We start from the raw sequence: 19,528 nt of genomic DNA, 5'->3' as shown, positions 1-19,528 counted from the left end.
AGCATCCCCAAACTCATTAGCCCCATGAGTCAGACATTCACAGATTAGATGGACATTCAGCAGGTCAGTTCTTATGTGCTTGAGAAGGATGCTGGCAAGGTATATTTGTATTGGTTATGCTAGAGTTTTGGAGAACTTCATTGTGTGGCTGTCTCTCTCTCCCTCTGGATGAGTATGATGAAGCAGGGATGGTTGTGCAGTTTATCCTGACAGCTCTGTTGTTTTCTCTGCACAGATTCTTTGAGAAACATTCCTACCGTGAGTCATGGTCCCCGGTCCTCCCCAGCAGAGCTCAGTGGCTCCACCCAGAGGCTGTTGCGAGAACGGACGTCGTCGGCACCTTCACACTCCAGCCAACCCACCCTCTTCACTTTTGATTCACCTTCTAACCATATCCGGACCACGCTTTCCACAAGTGCCCCGCAAGACTATCTCTTCCTACACCAGTGCATGAGCAGGAAGTCAGAGAATGCCAGGTGGGATTGGACATCCTAGGATTCTTATAAGAGATGGGCATTGGTTTCTATTGGACATTTTAAAGTGTACTTTTGTTGTTGTTGTTGCATTGCTGTCTGTTTTGGAGCGATTGCTATACATTCCAATTGCCCCAGTTTGGCAGGGCCAATCCTGATTAATATTTTGCCACCTACTTTCTCAGATGCTTTTAAAATGGAGACACCAATGCATAAAAAGAAATCAAATGCTGTAATTATAATTGGAAGTGGCTTCACTTTCTCTCTCCTCCCATTTTATTCCTTCATTCTGACTTCAACTGCTGCAAGCAGAGTTCAAAATGCAAAAGCAGTTTGGGCCCAGCTCAGCAAAGGGAAAGAATCTTTCCCTTCCAGTAAGCTCAGGCAAAAGCAAACTGCTGCATCCTCTCCTTGTTTCTTTGTTCTTCCTCATTAATAACGTTGGCCATCTTGAACACATTCTGATATTGCTTGACCACCGGTGTCCTGCTTTTCATCTGTGAAATATTGGAGGGTATAATACTAGTTTGTTCATGTCCTCCTTTTTCCCTACAAGAAGGTCTCAAGGTAGCTTTTGATAACAAGAAATACAACTGTAACACAAATGGATAAAAACAGGACTCTCTGTCCTTCCAATGTGTTTCCACCAAACAAAGCAGATTACAACCACAGCAAACAGTAAAAGCAAACAGTGATAAAAATAGTATGAAAACAACCCTGCATACGGCAAATAAACTGTTCAGGTTTTTCCAAAGAATTCCACCCTTATGCAGAATTTTGGGAGAGAGGAGTGTGTATTCATGGGCCACGCTTTCTTCCATGTTTTCCCACCACGTCTTATCCCACTTTTGTCTTATCACTGAAATCCAATAAAGAAGCAAAGGCGAAGTAGCCACACAGTGGCATTTGACTGGTATGTATCTCTAGGTACTTTCTGTCTAGAAGCACCATAACAACCAGATCCTATCTATGTTTACTAAAATGAGAAGCCACAGTGTTCACTAAGGCTTAATACCAGATAGCTGTCATAGGATTTTAAGCTTTTCTATGATATTTGGGGTGGGGAGAGATGACTATAAACTGAGAGTGTTGTTCTTTGGTACTGTTGGGAAACAATTCCATTTTCAGGAGTTGTCTGCAAAGTATCATGAAAGAAACATAATTGGCAGCGGCTATCTATATTTAATTCCCGTATCTGTTTTATTTAACTGTTATGTCCCCACCTCCCTGCTGTCACACTGCAGAATTAATGCAGTTTGAGACTGCTTTATATGCAATGTCACCATCCTATGGAATCCAAGGATATGTAGTTTGACACACATTTGTAGTTTGGTACCTTAGTGTACATGCATAATACTAAAACCCATGCCTGGAACATTATGGGAAATTTGTAATGCATTACACATTCGGTGTTATTATTTTTACATTTCTTTTGCAGATAATGCATTACTCCCAGACATACTCATTCCTCATGAGTAAAGAGTAAAATAACAGGTTCATAACATGCTATTTATTTACCATATGTATTTATTTATTTTATTTTATAAAACCCAAAATATTACATACAGTCCTTCCTGCAGCAGTTGTTTTTACAATGTCCAAGCTCCTCTTGAATGGTCTCACCCACCTTTCACCACGGCTGCTGCCACACTGCAAAAGTAATGCATTTAAACACTGGTTTAACTGTCAGGGTTTGAGTGTCGAACTACGACTCTGGAGATCAGGGTTCAATTCCCATTTGGCCATGAAACCCACTGGGTGACCCTGGGCAAGTCACATGCGCTCAGCCTCAGGGAAAGTGGCAAACCTGCTCTGAACAAATCTTGCCAAGAAAGCCCCAAGACATAGAATCATAGAATTATGGAATCGTAGAGTTGGAAGAGACCACAAGGACCATCCAGTCCAACCCTATTCTGCCATGCAGGAAATCTCAGTCAAAGCATCCCCAATAGATGGCCATCCAGCCTCTGTTTAAAGACTTAGGGTCACTATAAGTCAGAAACGACTTGAAGGCACACAAGAACAACAAAGCAAGTTCTCTTACATATGCCATTGTACTTTTGGAGCAATTGTGTAACATCTAGTTCACAGTTGTGTAACATTACATTTGCAGCACTTAAAACTTAGATGGTGCATAACTATTTTTCAGTGACTTCAGACAAAAATAGGCTTGTGGTAATAAGAGAAACTAAGCAGGGCTATTGCAAGATACAAAATCAGTTGCACAATATTGGGATTCACCAAAAGGATGTTGTAGCACAGACACCACTTAATACACTTGAGTTTACACTCTGTAAACATGTAGGATCTTAAGCAATATTTAAGGCAGTCCATCAGTTCAAGCGCTGTCAGGCAATTTACATCGTTCAACAAAACACACATCTTTTCTTTCCCATCTTTCCAGGAAAAGGACCATGCAGTGTTTGGATGACAAAAAGAAACCATCTCCATGATGTAAAATCAGAGTGAATGTGATAGTTTTATACACAGCACCACCTACTGAAAAAAGAAGCATAGTACACTTTAAGCGTCCTGCTAATTTTCCACGAAGTTTCAAGAACCAAGAGGAACAAGGAGCCCTTCCACACCACACAGTTATCGCGCAGTGACTCCACTTTAACTGCCCTGGCAACTTTGCATGGAATCCTGGGGTTTGTAGTTTGCTGAGCCACTGGAGCTTTCTGGCTGAGAATTTGAAATACCCATCTCTGAACTGTAGTGGTTTGAGTGTAGGACTAGGTCTGCATCTGTACTACAGAAACAATCCAGTTTGACACCACTTTTAACTGTCATGGCTCAATGCTGTGGTATTCTGGGAACCATAGTTTTGGATGACATTTAGCCTTCTCTGTCAGAGAGTTCTAGTGCCACAGCAAACTACAATTCCCAGAATTCCATAGTATTGAGCCATAGCAGTTAAAGTGGTATCAAACTGAGTTATTCCTGCAGTGCAGATGTAGTCTAGGACTCTAGAAATCTGGGTTCGATTCTCTGCTCAGCCATGGAAACCACTGGATGACCTTGGGCCCCCAGAAACCCCCATGATAGGTTCACCCTAGGGTTGCCATAGGTGGAAAACAATAAGAAGGTACACAACAACAAAATGCAAATGCCAGCATTTCATATGTTGTGATGCCAGTTAAAGTGGAATCATAGCACTATAATAGGGCAATGTGGAAAGCATCAGAATGTCAAGTACTAGATGCTGGTCACATGCAATGCTTATGGGTTTCCTCCAGACATCTAGCTCCTTGCTATTGGAAATAGTCCTCAGGACTATAGCTTGGCAAAGTTACTTTCTTGGACTGTACCTTCCAGAAATCCCTTCCCAACATCATGGTTTAGAAATTGTTGTCTAAAAGGCAACTTTTCCAAGTTCTTCTCTGTACTAGAAATGGACAACATTCCTCACATGTTCTTATGTGCTGGAAGTCATGAGAGAGCTCTAAGAACCATTATATTGTAAGAAAATAACTGTATATTCTACAGCAATTTAAAAAAACTAGCAATACATTGGTATTCCTAGCTATAGCGTAACTTGCACTTCCAGTTAAACGTAATACTTTACTGGAAACATATTTGGGGGTAGCCATGTTGGCCATACCGTATAACTAAACACAATAACATCCAAAATCCACAAAACAGTGATATCTTTATTGGCCAATTGTCGATTTTGGATGTTACCATACTTTATAATATTTTACTGTTTTTTCAATGTATTTTGCCATAACTTTAATACGGATCATAGTGGAAGGGCTATATTCTGGAACAAAATTCCTGCATGAGTAGATATTGTATAATTATACAGTGTGCCATCCACATTCACTGGGGTTAGGGGTACAGGATCCCCATGAAAGTGGGAAAACCGTAAATAAAATACCACTATTATTTAAACTTGAGAAAATACCTCTATAGTAGTCTCTAGGTCCTCCAGTGCAACTCCATGGTCAGCATCTGCAGAAGGTGACCATAGAATCATGCTGGAGGACTTGCATATACTTAGAGAAGTACTTTCTCTGGTAATCTCTAGGTCCTTCAGTGCAATTCTGTGGTCAATATCTGGCAGAATTGCGTGGGAAGACCAAGAGATTCCTAGAGAGAACATATTAATCAAAGCCAAAAAAGTCAAAGCCAATGTGTCATCTCTTTCGAGAGTGAGAAAACCTTGCTGTTTGGTACATGTCAGGGAAATTGGAAATGAGCGTGTCAGGAAGCCCTCTGTGAGCATGTTGGCGTTGCTTTTTTTCATCCAGCCATAGCGATGCGCTCGGCTAATTTGCTGCGCAAGATGGAAGAAGGGGTTCTCACTGTAGAGTTGACATCTGGAAACTGGCCCAGAGGACCACGGATGACAGCTGGGGAGGGACCAAGAGTACGAAGCAAAGGCAGATTATGGCAGCCTTGAGTCACAGCTGGATTCCCATGAACCCTAGGGCTTTCCCGTGTTTAAGAGAATTTCACTCCTACATCTGTCTTTCATTAATAATTTAAAATACACTTTACTTCAGATGGATTTAATGAAGGGTTATAAATAAAACAAACCGCCCTGAGACCCCTCTGGTTGGGACCCTTCCAGAGCATGTCATCATGGTTGTGGGGATAAGTATGAAGTCTACATCTCTTTCTTCCCTCTCTAAAATACTATAAATAATAAGTAGGTAGGTGAGTAGATATCAGAGAGAGAGAGAGAGAGAGAGAGAGAAGCAAACAGACCAGCAGACTTTTGAACTTTCAAACCACAAATTTTGTTTCATTCCATTTTTTAATCAACTTTCTTTCCTTCTTTCTTCATCTTTTTTGGGGGAGAGGGGGGTTAAAAACAGGGTCTGCATGATAATATGTAATAGAGAATAGAAAATGTCATAGAAAATATAAAATAGAGACCAGTGTGATGTAGTGGTTTGAGCACTGAATTACAACTCCAGAGACCAGGGTTTGAATCCTGGCTCAGCCTTGTAAATCCACCGGGTGACCTTGGGCAAGTCATGCTCTCTCAGCCTCAGAGGATGGCAGTGGCAAACCCCCTCTGAAGAAACTTGCCAAGAAAACCCCATAGGTCACCATAAGTCAGAAATGACTTGAAGGCACACAACAGCAACAACGACATGAAAATTTGTAACCATTGCTATATGCTTTTCCACAGATAAGTGCATTTATGTATACATTTTCTCCTGAAGTGTACGGATAGGAGGAAACGAGTAGAGAAATACATACCTTTAAGGAGAGATGCTCTTGTACACAGTTTAATGTGAGCATTTTTGTATGTATTTTTTAAAAAAAATCAACTGGAGAACTACATTGCAAAATTTGGAGAAATCCAAAAACTTGAAGAATAATTGTGATCTGGTTGGCACATTCATTTGGGAAAATGCAAATTTGCTCATTTTGCTTTAAACCACCCACCAAATGAGTATTACCTTATCTCTGCCCATTTCCCCTATACTCTCTTAATTGTCTTCTTGCTCTCCTAGAGCAAGGGTTCTCAACCTTTGATCCTCCGGCTGTTTTGTATTTCAGATCCCAGAAACCTCCATCGGCATGACCGGTGATGATGGATTCTGGGAGCTGTGGGGCAAAAGGTTGAGAGAGTTTAGTTACATTCTTGGTTGCTTCTCAATCCTGCTGCTGGGAATTGAGAAGTTTCTAGGGATCCACTTGCACTATAAACGTATTTCACTTTGATGCTAGTTTAACTGTTTTGTCCATCCTCGGAGAATGATGGAAACTGTAGTTTGCTGAATTGCAAAAAATTCTCTCACTTGAACTCCAATTTTCACATTCCAATGGGAGACAAATAAACAGTCTAAAAAATCTGTGGTGACAGAGTTGCCCCATAAATTACCCAGTGACCAAATGAACAGGACTACGTCTTCCTCATCTCTCCCTCACCTCTTCCTTTTTTTTCTTCTCCATTTTAGGAGCGCTAGTTTTTCACAAGCCACAAGGTCTGCCTTCTTCATGAGAAGCGACCCATCTGTCCGGAAGGTCTCTCAGGGGAACGGACACTGCGTAAATGGGATGGGTGGTCAAGTCCATGGCTTCTACAGCTTGCCCAAGCCAAGCCGGCACAACTCGGAGCTAGGGGACGGCGCCTACGACCTTCCGAGGAGTTTTGGATGCTATGCCCCCACTAAAGCAAGCCTCACAGGCTCCGAAACGGATAGCGAAGAGGTCTACACTTTTAAGACCCCCAACAACACCCTCTGCAAAGGCTTTGGGGAGCTTTCGACAGACTCTTATGATGTCCCCGGCACCCCGGTTTATCAGATCCCAAGGACATTCACACTGGACAAGAACCACAATGCCCTGGCGGTAGCGTCCAGTGAAACTCCTGCCACTCCTCCTCCAAGGCCTCCTAAACCAGGACAAGCAGAGTCCCGGTGGGGCAGCCCTCAACAGCGACTGCTGGACAGTGAAGGCCTGAGCATGGGTCCAGTGGCTGCAACCATTCCCAGAAGGAACACCTTACCTGCAGTGGAAAACGGCAGGCTACATCGAGGTAAATATCACTTCCTGGGCTGGGGCAGTTATTATTATTATTATTATTATTATTATTATTATTAACCTTTATTTATGAAGCGCTGTAAATTTACACAGCGCTGTACATGCAATCTTTTTAGTTAGACGGATCCCTGCCCTCGGGCTTACAATCTAAAAAGACATGACACAAAAGGAGAAGGGAGTGGTGGAGGGAGAGGGTAAGAGGTCCAGCAGTTCCTCTCTACCTCCAAGGCCTGGACCAAGGCAGATGGACTGGAGGGAGGGCTTGGCTTCACAATGGGTGATTAATCATTTTCCAGGGAAAATACATACTCTCAAGTAGGATAATGCATATACAGTACATAGCAATACAGGAAATGGTTTGATAAGCAGGCACCAAAAGAACATCAAATAGTAAGCGACAATTATGCAATGCCTGGGAAGGCTTCTCTGAACAGGATGGTTTTCAACTCCGTTTTGAAGCTGGTTAAAGAAGTGATGGCTCTTGCTTGTGGGGGAAGAAGGTTCCAGGAGTGAGGGGCAACTATTGGATAGCTCAAAGGTGGCTATTATTTTTTATTCATTTCATATGCCACCTTTCTCTCAAGCTGGACCCAAGGCAGCTTACAAAAGGTTAAAAACAACAACAATAAAACAGTACAATTTTAAAGCAGAATTAAAATGCCGCAAGCTAAAAATGTAAAATACTTCAAAATGCTACCATATATACTCAACCATAAGTTGACCTCATTTACATTTGTAAATACTAATCTTAACTGCCCAGTCACATTCATTTTTACTCAGCAGAAAGCTCCACCAATTCAGTTAAACATATACCCAAGTAAACATGCCCATCACTGCAGTCTTTGAATGTTACCTTGCCTGTAATAAGCCTGGTATAAATTTCTTTCAGAGGAGAGGCTAGACAAAAGACTTCTGCATGATGCAGCTCAGGTTTTGCAGTCATATTGACTTCCAACAGTGGAGAAACCACTGTAGTATAAAATAATGGATGGAACAAAAGTTGAAAACAAATTAAATAAGCAATCAGTTTAAAAACATTAATTCAAAATAATGTTAAAAATATATAAAACATACAGGGGGTTCTTAGTATCCGTTGAGGTTTGGTTCCAGGATCCCCTGTTGACACCAAAATCCATGGATGCTCAAGTCTCATTAAATACAGTGGTATAGTAAAATGGAATCCCTTATATAAAATGGCAAAATTCAGGTTTGCTTTTTGGAATTTATATATTTTTAAAATATTTTCAAGCCATGGATGCTTGAATCCGTGGATAAAAAATCCATGGATATGGAGGGATGGATGTAATAGCGAAGATAAAACTGCAGCACACTCCATTAAAAGACCTTTCTGCAACTGCTAGTTAACATCCAAGGCCTATCTAGATTAGGCCTATCTAGATGCCACCAGAGAGAGAGGAGAGAGGGGGTCATCCAGACTATTTGTGGAAAGGAATTTCATAATCTGACGAGTTTATCACACTGGGCTAATTTTGGCATTAAAGAGAAATTAAAGTGCATTTGAAGCATCCCGCAAATAAAACAAAAATGGAGAGTAATTGCGTGAATGATTATCACATGCAATTGCGCAAATAAAGTGATATCAGAAATGCATTGTCGCTGAAATCTTGAAAATAAAAATATGCGTGTTAATGCTTCTTTGTGACCACTTTAATGGCGGGTTTCAGGGACGTAGCTAGGATTTTAGGAAGGGGGGGGGTCCAGACTAAGTGCCACCATTATAATTGGGCTTGAGTGTGGCGGCGCAGCAGCACACACCATTCATTTTTCTAATGGAAGGGGGGATCCGGACCCCCAGAACCCCCCCCTTGGCTACGTCCCTGTGGGTTTTGTACGACGTGTGAAATCGTTTCACACAATTGTGCAATTTTTCCAGAATATTCATGGGATATACTCCCAATCTTCTTCGTGTGATAAACTCCTGTGAGCAGCCACGAAAAAGGCTCTCTCATGTGTCCTCACCAGATGTGCTTCCGACCACAGTGGGGCTGAGAGAAGGCCCTTCTCCAAAGATCTCAAAATTCAGGCAAGTTCAAACAGGGCAATGCAGTCCTTCATACAGCCTGATAAGCTGTCTTGATAACCTTTATTTTCCAGTTCAGTTAACTAAGATTTCATTAATTTCAGCTTCTTCCTGCGTGACCTATGAATACCCTCAGCATAGCAGCAGCAATGCAGCTCAGTCAGCAGAGTCTATGAATGTTGGGCTTCATTCATATCTGGTGAGTATTGATGCTTGCTTAGCTCCCTGAAGGTGAATTTCTCTTATTTGTACCCTTTGTTACAACTCAGGTGTGTATCTGCACCATGCAGTTGTATATCAGTTTCAGACCACTTTAGGATGGAGCCAACAGTGATGGCTCCATCCTAAAGAATCCTGGGATTTTTAGTTCAGGGAAGTAAACTAAAGATGTCTAGCAGAGCATTTTAAGGATCTCACTGAACTGTAAATCTTGGAGTGACTTAGGATGAAGCCGTGGCATTTAGAGAGGTATGAAACTGGTATAATTGCATAGCCCAGATAACACCTTTTTGGTTAGAGGAAATTGTTCTCAGTTTGCCTTCTTCCTTAGCTTTCAGCATCCACAGGGTGACCAAATGTCATAACCACAAAGGAGGACAATGGAGAACTGCAAAATGTTAGGACATTTGAGAACAATGTAAGACATTACAAAAGAAAAGCTAGAGGTGGCAATATAAATGTAAATTCATGCTTCTTAGTCTTGGTCAAAATGGAAGACATTTTGGCATTCCTTCTGGACAGAAGGTTGACATGTAGGACATGTCCTGGAAAAGGAAAACATCTGGCCACCCTGACCATCCACTATGTGCTTGATTTCAAGCTATTGCCTGGAATCCTAGGGACTAGAAACTTCATTGTTGTTTTAACAACTTAAATTGGGGTTTCTGAGAATGCTACCTTTCCACAGTTTTGGAGCTCCCACCATTCAGCCTCTCTGAATTTTTATCTTTGACCTCCGCTGTTTATACTTTGCTTCCTTTTCGCTTCCCAGCAAAACAAAGCTACAGTGGCTCGTTCTCATAGTGCTGACTCGGAGGACAACTATGTCCCCATGAACCCGGGGTCCTCGATCCTGCTGAGCATGGAACGATCAAACGACGACTCCCAGAACCTCTATATCCCCATGAGCCCTGGGCCTCATCACCTGGACATGATGGGGATGTCCTCTTCGACCTTCCCGCTTCATAAAGGCAGTAGCAGCTCCCAACCTCACAGGCGGATGAGTGAAATCCAGCCCCCACCTGTTAACCGAAACCTCAAACCAGATCGCAAAGGTAACCCAGCATACGAGGAGAATGGTAGTATTTTTATCAGTCTAGATCAAGTGCCTCTCACACTTTGGCCCTCCAGCTATTTTGGACTTCAACTCCCAGAAGCCCCAGCCAGCTTGATCAACAGTCAAGAATTCTGGGACCTGAAGTCCCTAACATCTGGTAGACCAAAGTTTGAGAACAAATAGTCTAGACAAACACTCCATGGATGATCAATTTTCATACAAATTGGGTCTCCCTTATCCAAAATGTTTGGGACCAGAAGTGTTTTAGATTTGGGATTTTTTCAGATTTTGGAATATTTGTAGATAATGAGATATCTTAGTGATGGGACCCAAGTCTAAACACAAAATTCATTTATGTTATGTATACACCTTATATACATAGCCTGAAGGTAATTATACACAGTGTTTTTAATAATTTTGTGAATGAAACAAAGTTTGTGTATACTGAACCGTCAGAAAGCTAAGGTGTCACTATCTCAGCTGTCCACATGAACAGTTTTGGATTTGGGAATATTTCGGATTTTGGAATACCAGATAAGAAAGACTCAACCAGTGCATTGCTAGTGCTCTCTGTATTTAATTGCCTTCTTACCTCATGTTCTACAATCAATTGTCTCCTCCCTTACTATGTGCATTTTCATTTGTTGTGTACCTTCCCATCATTTCCAACTAATGTAACTTTAAAGAAAACTTGTCACAGGGTATTCTTGGTAAAAATTGTTCACAGAGGGATTGCCATTGCCTTCCTTTAGAGGCTGAGGGGGTGTGTGACATGCCCAAAGTCACTAAAGGTGTATCTGCACTGTAGATATAATGCAGTTTGACACCACATTAAGTGTTGTAGCTCCATCCTATGGAATTCTGGAGTTTGCAGTTTTTTAAGGTCTTTAGCCTTCTCTGCCAAAGAGTGCTGGTGCCTCACAAAATTACAAATCCCAGGATTCTGTAGCACTACAGCAGTTAAAGTGGTTTCAAAGTGCATTATTTCTACAGTGTAGATGCACCTATAGGTGGTTTCCCAGGGACTTACTGTAACACTCAAACCACTACAAATTCTAGATAAAACTTTATATAGCTGATGAACCAGGCAATACACTATCTCATGCTCAAAGCTTGGAGAATTTTCGTGTTGATGCTATCATATTAACATGACGTGGCAAACCAAAATTAACTAATGAACAATAATTTGGGTGAAACACCTATAAAATTAATGTGTTATGTTATGAATTTCAGCTTTAACTTTCAATTAAAATGACAAAAAGGCTAACATACACACCACAAAATTATAACCCTGGTAGCATACTAATAGATACTCAATGTGGTGTAGTGGTTTGCTTGTTGGATTAGGGCTCTAGAAGACCAGCATTTGAATCTAGTTCACGGAAACCCAGTAGGTAACTTTGGGAAAGTTGCTCAGCATAAGACGATAGCAATGGCCAACACACCCCCACCGAACAAATCTCACCAAGGAAACCCCATGATAAGTTTGCATTATGGTTGTCATAAGTCAGAAATTACTTGAAGGCACACACCAACAATTTAATATGGAACATTAGTTGTTACTCAGTGCACTGCCATCACTGTCCTTATAACAATTCAGATAATGACTTTAGAAAATACCGTAAAAATATGAGCAACAAATTAATTTTAATGTGAAGTCAAAAGCTTTCATCCATAGTTTTTTGTGTGTTTTTCAGGCTATGAGGCCATGCTCTTAAGAGTTTGTTCCTGATGTTTCACCAGCCACAGATGCTGGCAAAACATCAGGAACAAATTCTTCTAGAACATGGCCACATAGTCCGAAAAACCTATAAAAATTAATTTTAAATTAATCCATTCTGAGGTCTGTTCATGCTATAATAAATGTGTCAGTCTTTAAGGTATCACAGGACCCTTTGGTCTTCTAACTCAGTCCTGACTCAGCTCTCTTTCTGCTTCAGCAAAACCAACACCACTAGACTTGAGGAACAACACCGTCATTGATGAGCTTCCCTTTAAATCGCCAGTCACAAAATCCTGGTCCAGGCCTGGGTGAGTATGCGGTGGGATTGTTTTGTTGTTCAATTTCATCCCTTTGTATGTCACACACTAGACTTGGCTTGCCAAATGACCAATGTACTCAGGTGGAGAAGTACAGTATATGCCTGTATCTCTATAGTAAGGATGTCAATAGAAAAGTCTGGAACAATCTTCCTGACAGAACTGTAGGAGGAAAGAACTAACCAGACCCACCAGGAGAGGATTGTAAGATTGCTGGTATGAGGTGGTATTGATTCAACACCAGATGTCTGGGGCTGTGCCTTTCTAGAATACAATTGCACAGAGTTTGCAGGTATTCAGTCCTTAACCTCTGCGGACACTGAGGGTTGTTGATGTTACATATGAAAATAAGAATACTTTGTCTTGTGGGTGGAAAGACCAGACATGCTTGTTTGTTTCCAAGTCAAAAACCAAGTTTCCCAATCATCTGGAAGAATAAGAGGCCAGTGAAAATCTTTCATTTTTCTTCTATTATTCAACCCCCCAAAGTGTTATAGCAGAATTATTCTGCGGGGGAAAACAATGTGTGTGTGTGTGTGTGTGTTGTTGTTGTTGTTGTTGTTGTTGCATAATGTGGATTGTGCAGTCAGTTGCACAGCCATGCGGTTTGGTATATGGGCAACGAAATGCAACCATGAATTAGCTACGCTATCTTTACACTGTGCGACTTCTCCATTGCATCTTGGCCATTGTCTGCCTGGCAGTGCCAAACAAACACACACCTGCTTGGTTGGTTACCCCAACAATAAGATTTGTGGCATTCATAGACCCAATATGGAGTCATGGATCCTGCCATGTCAGCTGCCTGTCTCTTTGGCATCCAGTTTGAAGTTTCAGACTTTGCAAGTCTGATTCCTCAGGGCCAGCCCAAGACATGTTAACCAAAATGAAGAACAAAATGGCACTCACCTCCTATTACCTTACAGATGTTGACAAGATTGGTAGTTAAATTTTATTTTGACACTGACAGCAATTTCCACCTCTAGAGACAACAAACTAATTCAGGGGGTGCAGGCCAGCCATTTTGCTACCAGTCTGGAAATTTTAATCGATAAATCAATAAACTCACCCCAGTCCCACTCTCCCAAATGTTTATTTCTTCTTCATAAGTAAATGGATGGACTGGGGAACACTATTTTCTGCTTTGGTCAGACCTCACCAGGAATACTGTGTCCAGGTCTGGGCACCACAACAAAGCTCGGGTGTGTCTCGAAGAAGATGACCGCTGTGGTCAGAGGTCTGGAAACCAGCTTAAGTAGCTGGGTATGTTTAGCTTGGAGAGGTAATATGATAGCCATCTTGAAATATCTGTTGGGATATCATATAGGCAATGGAGCAAACTTTTTTTCTGATGCTCAAGAGATTAGAACATGAACTAATGGATTTCACCTAAACATTAGGACTGCCTCAGAGGATGGAGACTCTGCATCTTTGGAGGTCTTTAAAAGTCGGATTGCTGTCTTTCAGAGATGATTAACTTGTGTCTTCTTGCATCGGAAGGGGTTGGATTAGATAGCTCTTGTGATCCCTTCCAGCTTTAAAATGCTATGGTTCTAGCCCCCTCACTCCATAGCATCTGCTTCTGAGCCAACAACCTCTCTCTACTTAATGGTAGGGCTGGCCCTGTGCTTCCTTGATAGTAATGAAAGCATATAATCTCTATTCTTCTTAAATTCCCATTTCAGCCAGGCTTTCAACTCCAACTTTTCCCCGTACTGTCGCCCCATCTCTACCCAGAGCATCACCAGCACTGACTCAGGAGACAGTGAAGAAAATTATGTGGCCATGGTAAGTCTCGTCGGAAAGCATCTCCTAATGCCATGTTTCTTTCCCAGTATCAATTCTTCTTTTTTTTTTCTTATTCTCCTTTCTTGGTTTCTTTTTCAAAATGGGTATTAAAAGTTTTTTAAAAAGATTCACAAGATACATAAACACATCAAGAAACACACAGGGCACAACGTCCAACATCAACTAGAATAATTGCAACATTTGTTAATTAATAAGTAGATCTTAACATAAAATATTGTGTGAAACAAGTAGACAATACTGTTTATAATTCTGTTATTCTATGAGAAAAAATAGATGGGTGGTCCTTTTTTTTCTTTTTCCAGATGCACTTACATGGTCAGCATTTCCACAAGCAACAAAGTTCAGAGTCTCTTTTTCCAACTATATAGGGACAAATTCATTGCATCTTTCCAATGGTGTGCTATTTCTAATCTTGCTGCTAGGCAGAAAAAGCCAACTAGCTTTTTATATAGAATAAATTCATTTGATCCCAAAAATAGTGTCAAGAAACCTGTTGCTGGATCAACTCCAACCTTCTGGTTAGTAATAGTACATATTTACATAAACACAATGCACCAAAATCATTAAATCAAGAATTAAATCAAGCCCACCACATACATGTGATTGATCCAAGATTCTCCTGACATCTCCAACATTTTACACCTAAATCTTTCAATTCTACTTAACTGCATTGGCAGCTAGGTGGTTTCTGTAGGCCTTCAGCTGCTGGTTGGGGTGGGGCAGCAAATCTGTCTTGGATTTTAGTCTGAATTTTAACTGGCACAGTAACCCCTTCCCCCATACCCCAGCTGTTTTGCTAAAATTCACACAGTTACAGTCAGTCTTAGGCAGAATTATGTCTATGTCCCTTTTGTTATTTAAACTGCTTATCCTTAGTTTCAAATGTCACCAAAGTACAGCTGAAATCTGCTCACCTCTTTCTTGCTGGCATCCTTACCCATTTCCCAACTGTGATGGTAGCCACTTTCAAGGCTTTCCCAAAGAATGGCCAGCTGGCCTTTTTATACACATAAAGCATTTTTGACTGAAGCTGTCTGATTTCATATTGTTCCAGAGGTGTTCTGGAACAAAATGGGGGCTGCCAGTGGACACAAGTATGGCCAGTGAGCAAATCCAGCCTATGCTGGATAAGCAGCTCCCCAAATTGTACCCCCCAAAATTGTGAATATGCCCATTGGTGGGCTTGTGAGGTGGAAGGGGCATTTTGGTCCCTCTCTACTTTGAAATCTGTACTCTGCTCTACAGTCCATCATCCCAACAAGAGTGATATGGCCACTGTGATTTCTAATTTACACTTGAGGAAGTAAAGGAGGGAAGCTAGCAACTTGAAGCTCATCAGAGTAGAAATTTGAATCCAGGTGTCCAGGATCAACACGTGTTGGCATCCTGCTAGTGACAGATGCAGATGTAAATTGAGTTATGCATACAGAGGGATATTTTTTGAATAATGTAGAACCAACTGATGGAGGCATAAGCAGAGTTGCATACGTGGGGCCATTCAAATATACAGATTAGGTTGTACATTGTGTAATTGCAATTTGCAATGCCTTTGGGCATTGCATATTGCAGTTACACAGTGGCTGGGTAGCTCCAGGGATACCCCTGGTTTGATCCAGAAGAGCATCTTCAGAGTGTGGGGTTAGTCACTTTGGGCCCCAACAGACAGGACAAAATAAAACTGCTTTGGGTCACTTTGGAGGTTGCTGTTTAAATGACACTCGCATCTTAAGAGGCCAGTTCCTGCACCAAAGCTGTGCTCCAGTACTTAGGACTGGAGCATGGCTTTGGCATGGCTTTCGGACTCTTAGGACGCCTGCATCATTTAAACAGCACACCTCCAAAGTGATCTTTATTTTGACCTGTCTGTTTGGGCCCTTTGTTTCAACAAAGTGCTGTCTTTTTTTCTTCTTTTTTAACTTTTCTGATTCTTGATCTTCTTGTTTTCTTTTCAGCAAAACCCAATCTCTGCATCTCCCATTCCCAGTGGCACAAACAGTCCAGCCACAAAAAAGAGCACAGGAAGTGTTGATTACCTGGCTTTGGACTTCCAGCCAAGCTCCCCTGGTCCACATAGAAAGGTACCGTACAGTCTTTTCCTAAACCCTTTGCCTCAATCCAAAAGTTTTCAGGTATGGAATTGAATCTAATTGCTAGTCCTAACTGGAGTAGACCAACTGAATCAATAAAATTTACCTTTATGTTGACTCATCATTCAGGAATTGAATCAGTGGATCTACTCTGAGTGTAATTCACTCATCAGCCAACATCCTGTTAGTGGGAGAGACCGATATAATTTGCACTGTCCCTAAATATGGTGCCACCATTGGAAACATCATGCCTTGCCTCTGAAAGTAGGAGGTTGTGGGGAAAGGTCAGAATTATTTTTTCAAAGTTTGATTGACAGTTCCAATTCGCTGAATTTCATAAACTATGCGTGGACAAAGGATATTTGAGGAGCCAACAAGTTGCTATGGAGAAATGATCCCACACATTGTATTGGTAGTGGGGAAGATGAAGCTAAAGAAACAAAAGATTATCATGCAATGATTAGTTGAGGTAAAGCAAAAGGAATCCATAGTAACTGCCTAGCCTCTTAGCCACAAAATCCTTTCAGGATCCCTCTTCTGACCAGAATTGGCTTGATGGTTTGTTGTTGCTGATGTTGTGTGCCTTCAAGTCGTATCCGACATACGGAGACCCTAAGTCAAACCTATTATGAGGTTTTCTTGGCAAGATTTGTTCAGAGGAGGTTTGCAGTACCCTTCCTCTGAGTGTGACTTGCCCAAGGTCACCCTGTAGGTTTCCATGGCTGAGCAAGGATTCAAACTCTACTCTTCAGAGTTGTAGTCCAATGCTCAAACCATTACACCTTGCAGGCATCAGTTGAATTCCCGTTGGCCATCTTTCTAACCATCATCAGTTCAAGACCAAGGTGCGGAGTGTGGTGGAGTCTCCTTCCTTAGAGGTCTTTAAACAGAGGCTAGATGGCCATCTGTTGGGAATGCTTTAATTTAGATTTCCTGCATGGCAGGGGATTGGACTGGATGGCCCTTGCAGTCTCTTCCAACTCTATGATTCTATGAGAATCTGCATCATCAGATGGAGCTGTTATGATAGAGCTCCATTGTCATGGCTACTTCTGCTAATGTCACCTCCCCCCGAAAACATATCTCTTAAACCAGGTAGTGCTCCAACCACAGGATTTCAGAGATGCTGCACTTTGGGGCACTGGAGAGATCTTTTTGGGGTGTTCTTGTTGGGATTCCAACCAACAGGATTCCAGGCTAAACTTAATCCTTTTGTTGGTTTACAACAGCCCAGTCTTTGGCTGGAAGTCTCTACCATTTGGGCACTGGTGTACAACTGACCAGTTCTGTTTTCTTTTCTTTGGGCAGCCTTCCACATCATCAGCTGCTTCAGATGAGAAGGTTGATTATGTACAAGTGGACAAGGAGAAGACACAAGCCTTGCAAAGCACCATGCTGGAGTGGACTGATGTCAGGCAGTCTTCAGAGCCCACCAAGGCAGCCAAGCCATAAAGAGGCTGAGGTACAGAGGAACAGAAGGAAGAGTCAGAGACCAAATAGTCTACAGAGACTAGGCCTCCAGCTATCTTCGAGGATTGTTCTACAAGGCCCGGCAGTCTAGTTTGGAAAGCAAATGTAATGTCAGGGGAAGACATGGCCAGTATCATCTGCCAGGGCTAAAAGTGCCAGAGGTCTTGCTGTTAAAGATTTTCTGTTGGAGAAGTGAGCTGGGAAATTCAATGTAGCAATACTGGGGTTCTTGACACCCTGTGTCTTCATGCTTTCAGTCATCGCTGAACCTACCTTATCAGCTGCCTGAATCTGCTCTGCGCCAAACTGATGCCAGTCTTCTCTTGGAATCTTTAACCTCACATCCTTGTTCTGTCTTCTGGCTGTTTACATGGAAAAACATGGCCAACTGTTGGCTCTGGTTATTGTTTTCTGTATTAATTGCAGCTATTCCTATTTCTAAAGCACTTAAGAGCCTTGTGGGGATCAGGGTTGAAGCAAATTATCATTGCTCATCGTCGTATATCAACCTCTCGGCTATGTATGTTGGCTTGAGCTGAAATTTAATTTTCTCTCCACCTGCCCCATTTCTTCAAGATTCTCCTTTGCAAAATTTTAATGATGAATCCTCTGGGGTATTTTCTAAATACTTGCGTATTGGTGAATATTCAAGGAATATTTGGTATCTGTATCTGATAACCTATGATGTTTGAGTTCAAGGTTTGATGTTTGACAGTATTTGATAGCTGGTGTGCAGTTGTATTTAGTTGTTGACAGAGTGTGGTGTCTGAGAGATTAGAAGATACATAGTTAAGTACATAATGCCCCCGTCAGATTGGGCTCAAATCTGATATTCTGTTTCAGTCAGTTGCCACTCCAGTGTTTGATGGCTGCTAAATAAATCTTAGAGTTCTACAAGGCTGAAGCAAATGCGAATTCAAATCTGAAAACTGACAAATCTGGAAAGTGGTTGCAAATATTCAGCAGTAATGAGTACAGCTGAAATTGCCTGTGTTTGCGATATTTAGACTATGATGAAGAACGAAACAAAAATCCCAAATGAATCCATTTTGCCAAAGGTCAGCAAAAGTCGCTGGTTGGTTTGAAACAAGAGTGGGCAGGTAATGCCCCCTAGGCCACATGGAACCCTTTCCCCACATCACTCAAATTTGACAGTGGATCACGCTGCCAGATTTAGAAAATATTTGCTTTAAAGAGTTTGGTTCCAAAATTCTGTGGCAAACTAGCTGAGATATTGCATAGGGAAATGTCTGTTATGTGCAAGTGGACAAGGTACAAGTGTAGCTACCTCTCCAAATCCTAACCGCCCCCCTCCCACACACACACACACACACACACACACACTTTCTTTTAAGACATGTTTTCCTCCACCAGAGGAATCTCCAAGGTGCAATGAATGATGATGTATCTAATTCTACCCCAGTAGCAAGGCACAATGTGACAGAAAACAGCAGGGACCTAATAGGAGAGAGCTGGACATGTTATTGTTCACCTTTCCGCTCTCCTGTGCCTTGGAAATTCTTCTGTTGAGAGAGCTCATGGCTTAAAAAGTAGGTTTTGGGGAACACATTTGCTCATTACAACAACGGAAGAACTCTAAAAGTGAATTTGTCTAATTATGGTGTTGTAATTCAGGATTATGACATACCTATTGAACAGGATGCCAGCCAGTGTTTTCAAAAAGTATTGTTTTAAGAGCTCCTCATGATTTGCCACCAAAATTTGGTGGTGCAATGTTGTTGTCGTGTGCCTTCATTTACAGCTTACGGCAATTCTAAGGCGAACCTGTCAAGGGGTTTTCTTAGCATGTGTGACTTGCCCAAGGTTA

General features: G+C 41.7%; 1 protein-coding gene across 3 annotated transcripts in view; it reads left to right on the top strand.

Moving 5' to 3' along the window:
- The window catches only part of GAB2 (GRB2 associated binding protein 2), a 171,207-nt gene extending 152,603 nt beyond the window's left edge, over positions 1-18,604 (top strand). For all 3 annotated transcript variants that reach the window (XM_042459603.1, XM_042459604.1, XM_042459605.1), the window contains 8 exons: positions 236-476; positions 6,392-6,972; positions 9,123-9,217; positions 10,010-10,292; positions 12,235-12,325; positions 14,020-14,122; positions 16,096-16,221; positions 17,539-18,604. In XM_042459603.1, the coding sequence (XP_042315537.1) occupies positions 236-476; positions 6,392-6,972; positions 9,123-9,217; positions 10,010-10,292; positions 12,235-12,325; positions 14,020-14,122; positions 16,096-16,221; positions 17,539-17,682 (1,664 nt within the window). In that variant the 3' untranslated portion in view covers positions 17,683-18,604. The remainder of the gene's footprint in view (positions 1-235; positions 477-6,391; positions 6,973-9,122; positions 9,218-10,009; positions 10,293-12,234; positions 12,326-14,019; positions 14,123-16,095; positions 16,222-17,538) is intronic.
- Positions 18,605-19,528: the final 924 nt, after the last annotated feature.

This window comes from Sceloporus undulatus, chromosome 3 (assembly GCF_019175285.1).
Source record: "Sceloporus undulatus isolate JIND9_A2432 ecotype Alabama chromosome 3, SceUnd_v1.1, whole genome shotgun sequence".
Taxonomy (NCBI): Eukaryota; Metazoa; Chordata; class Lepidosauria; order Squamata; family Phrynosomatidae; genus Sceloporus; species Sceloporus undulatus.
This window is presented reverse-complemented; position numbering and strand designations above follow the sequence as displayed.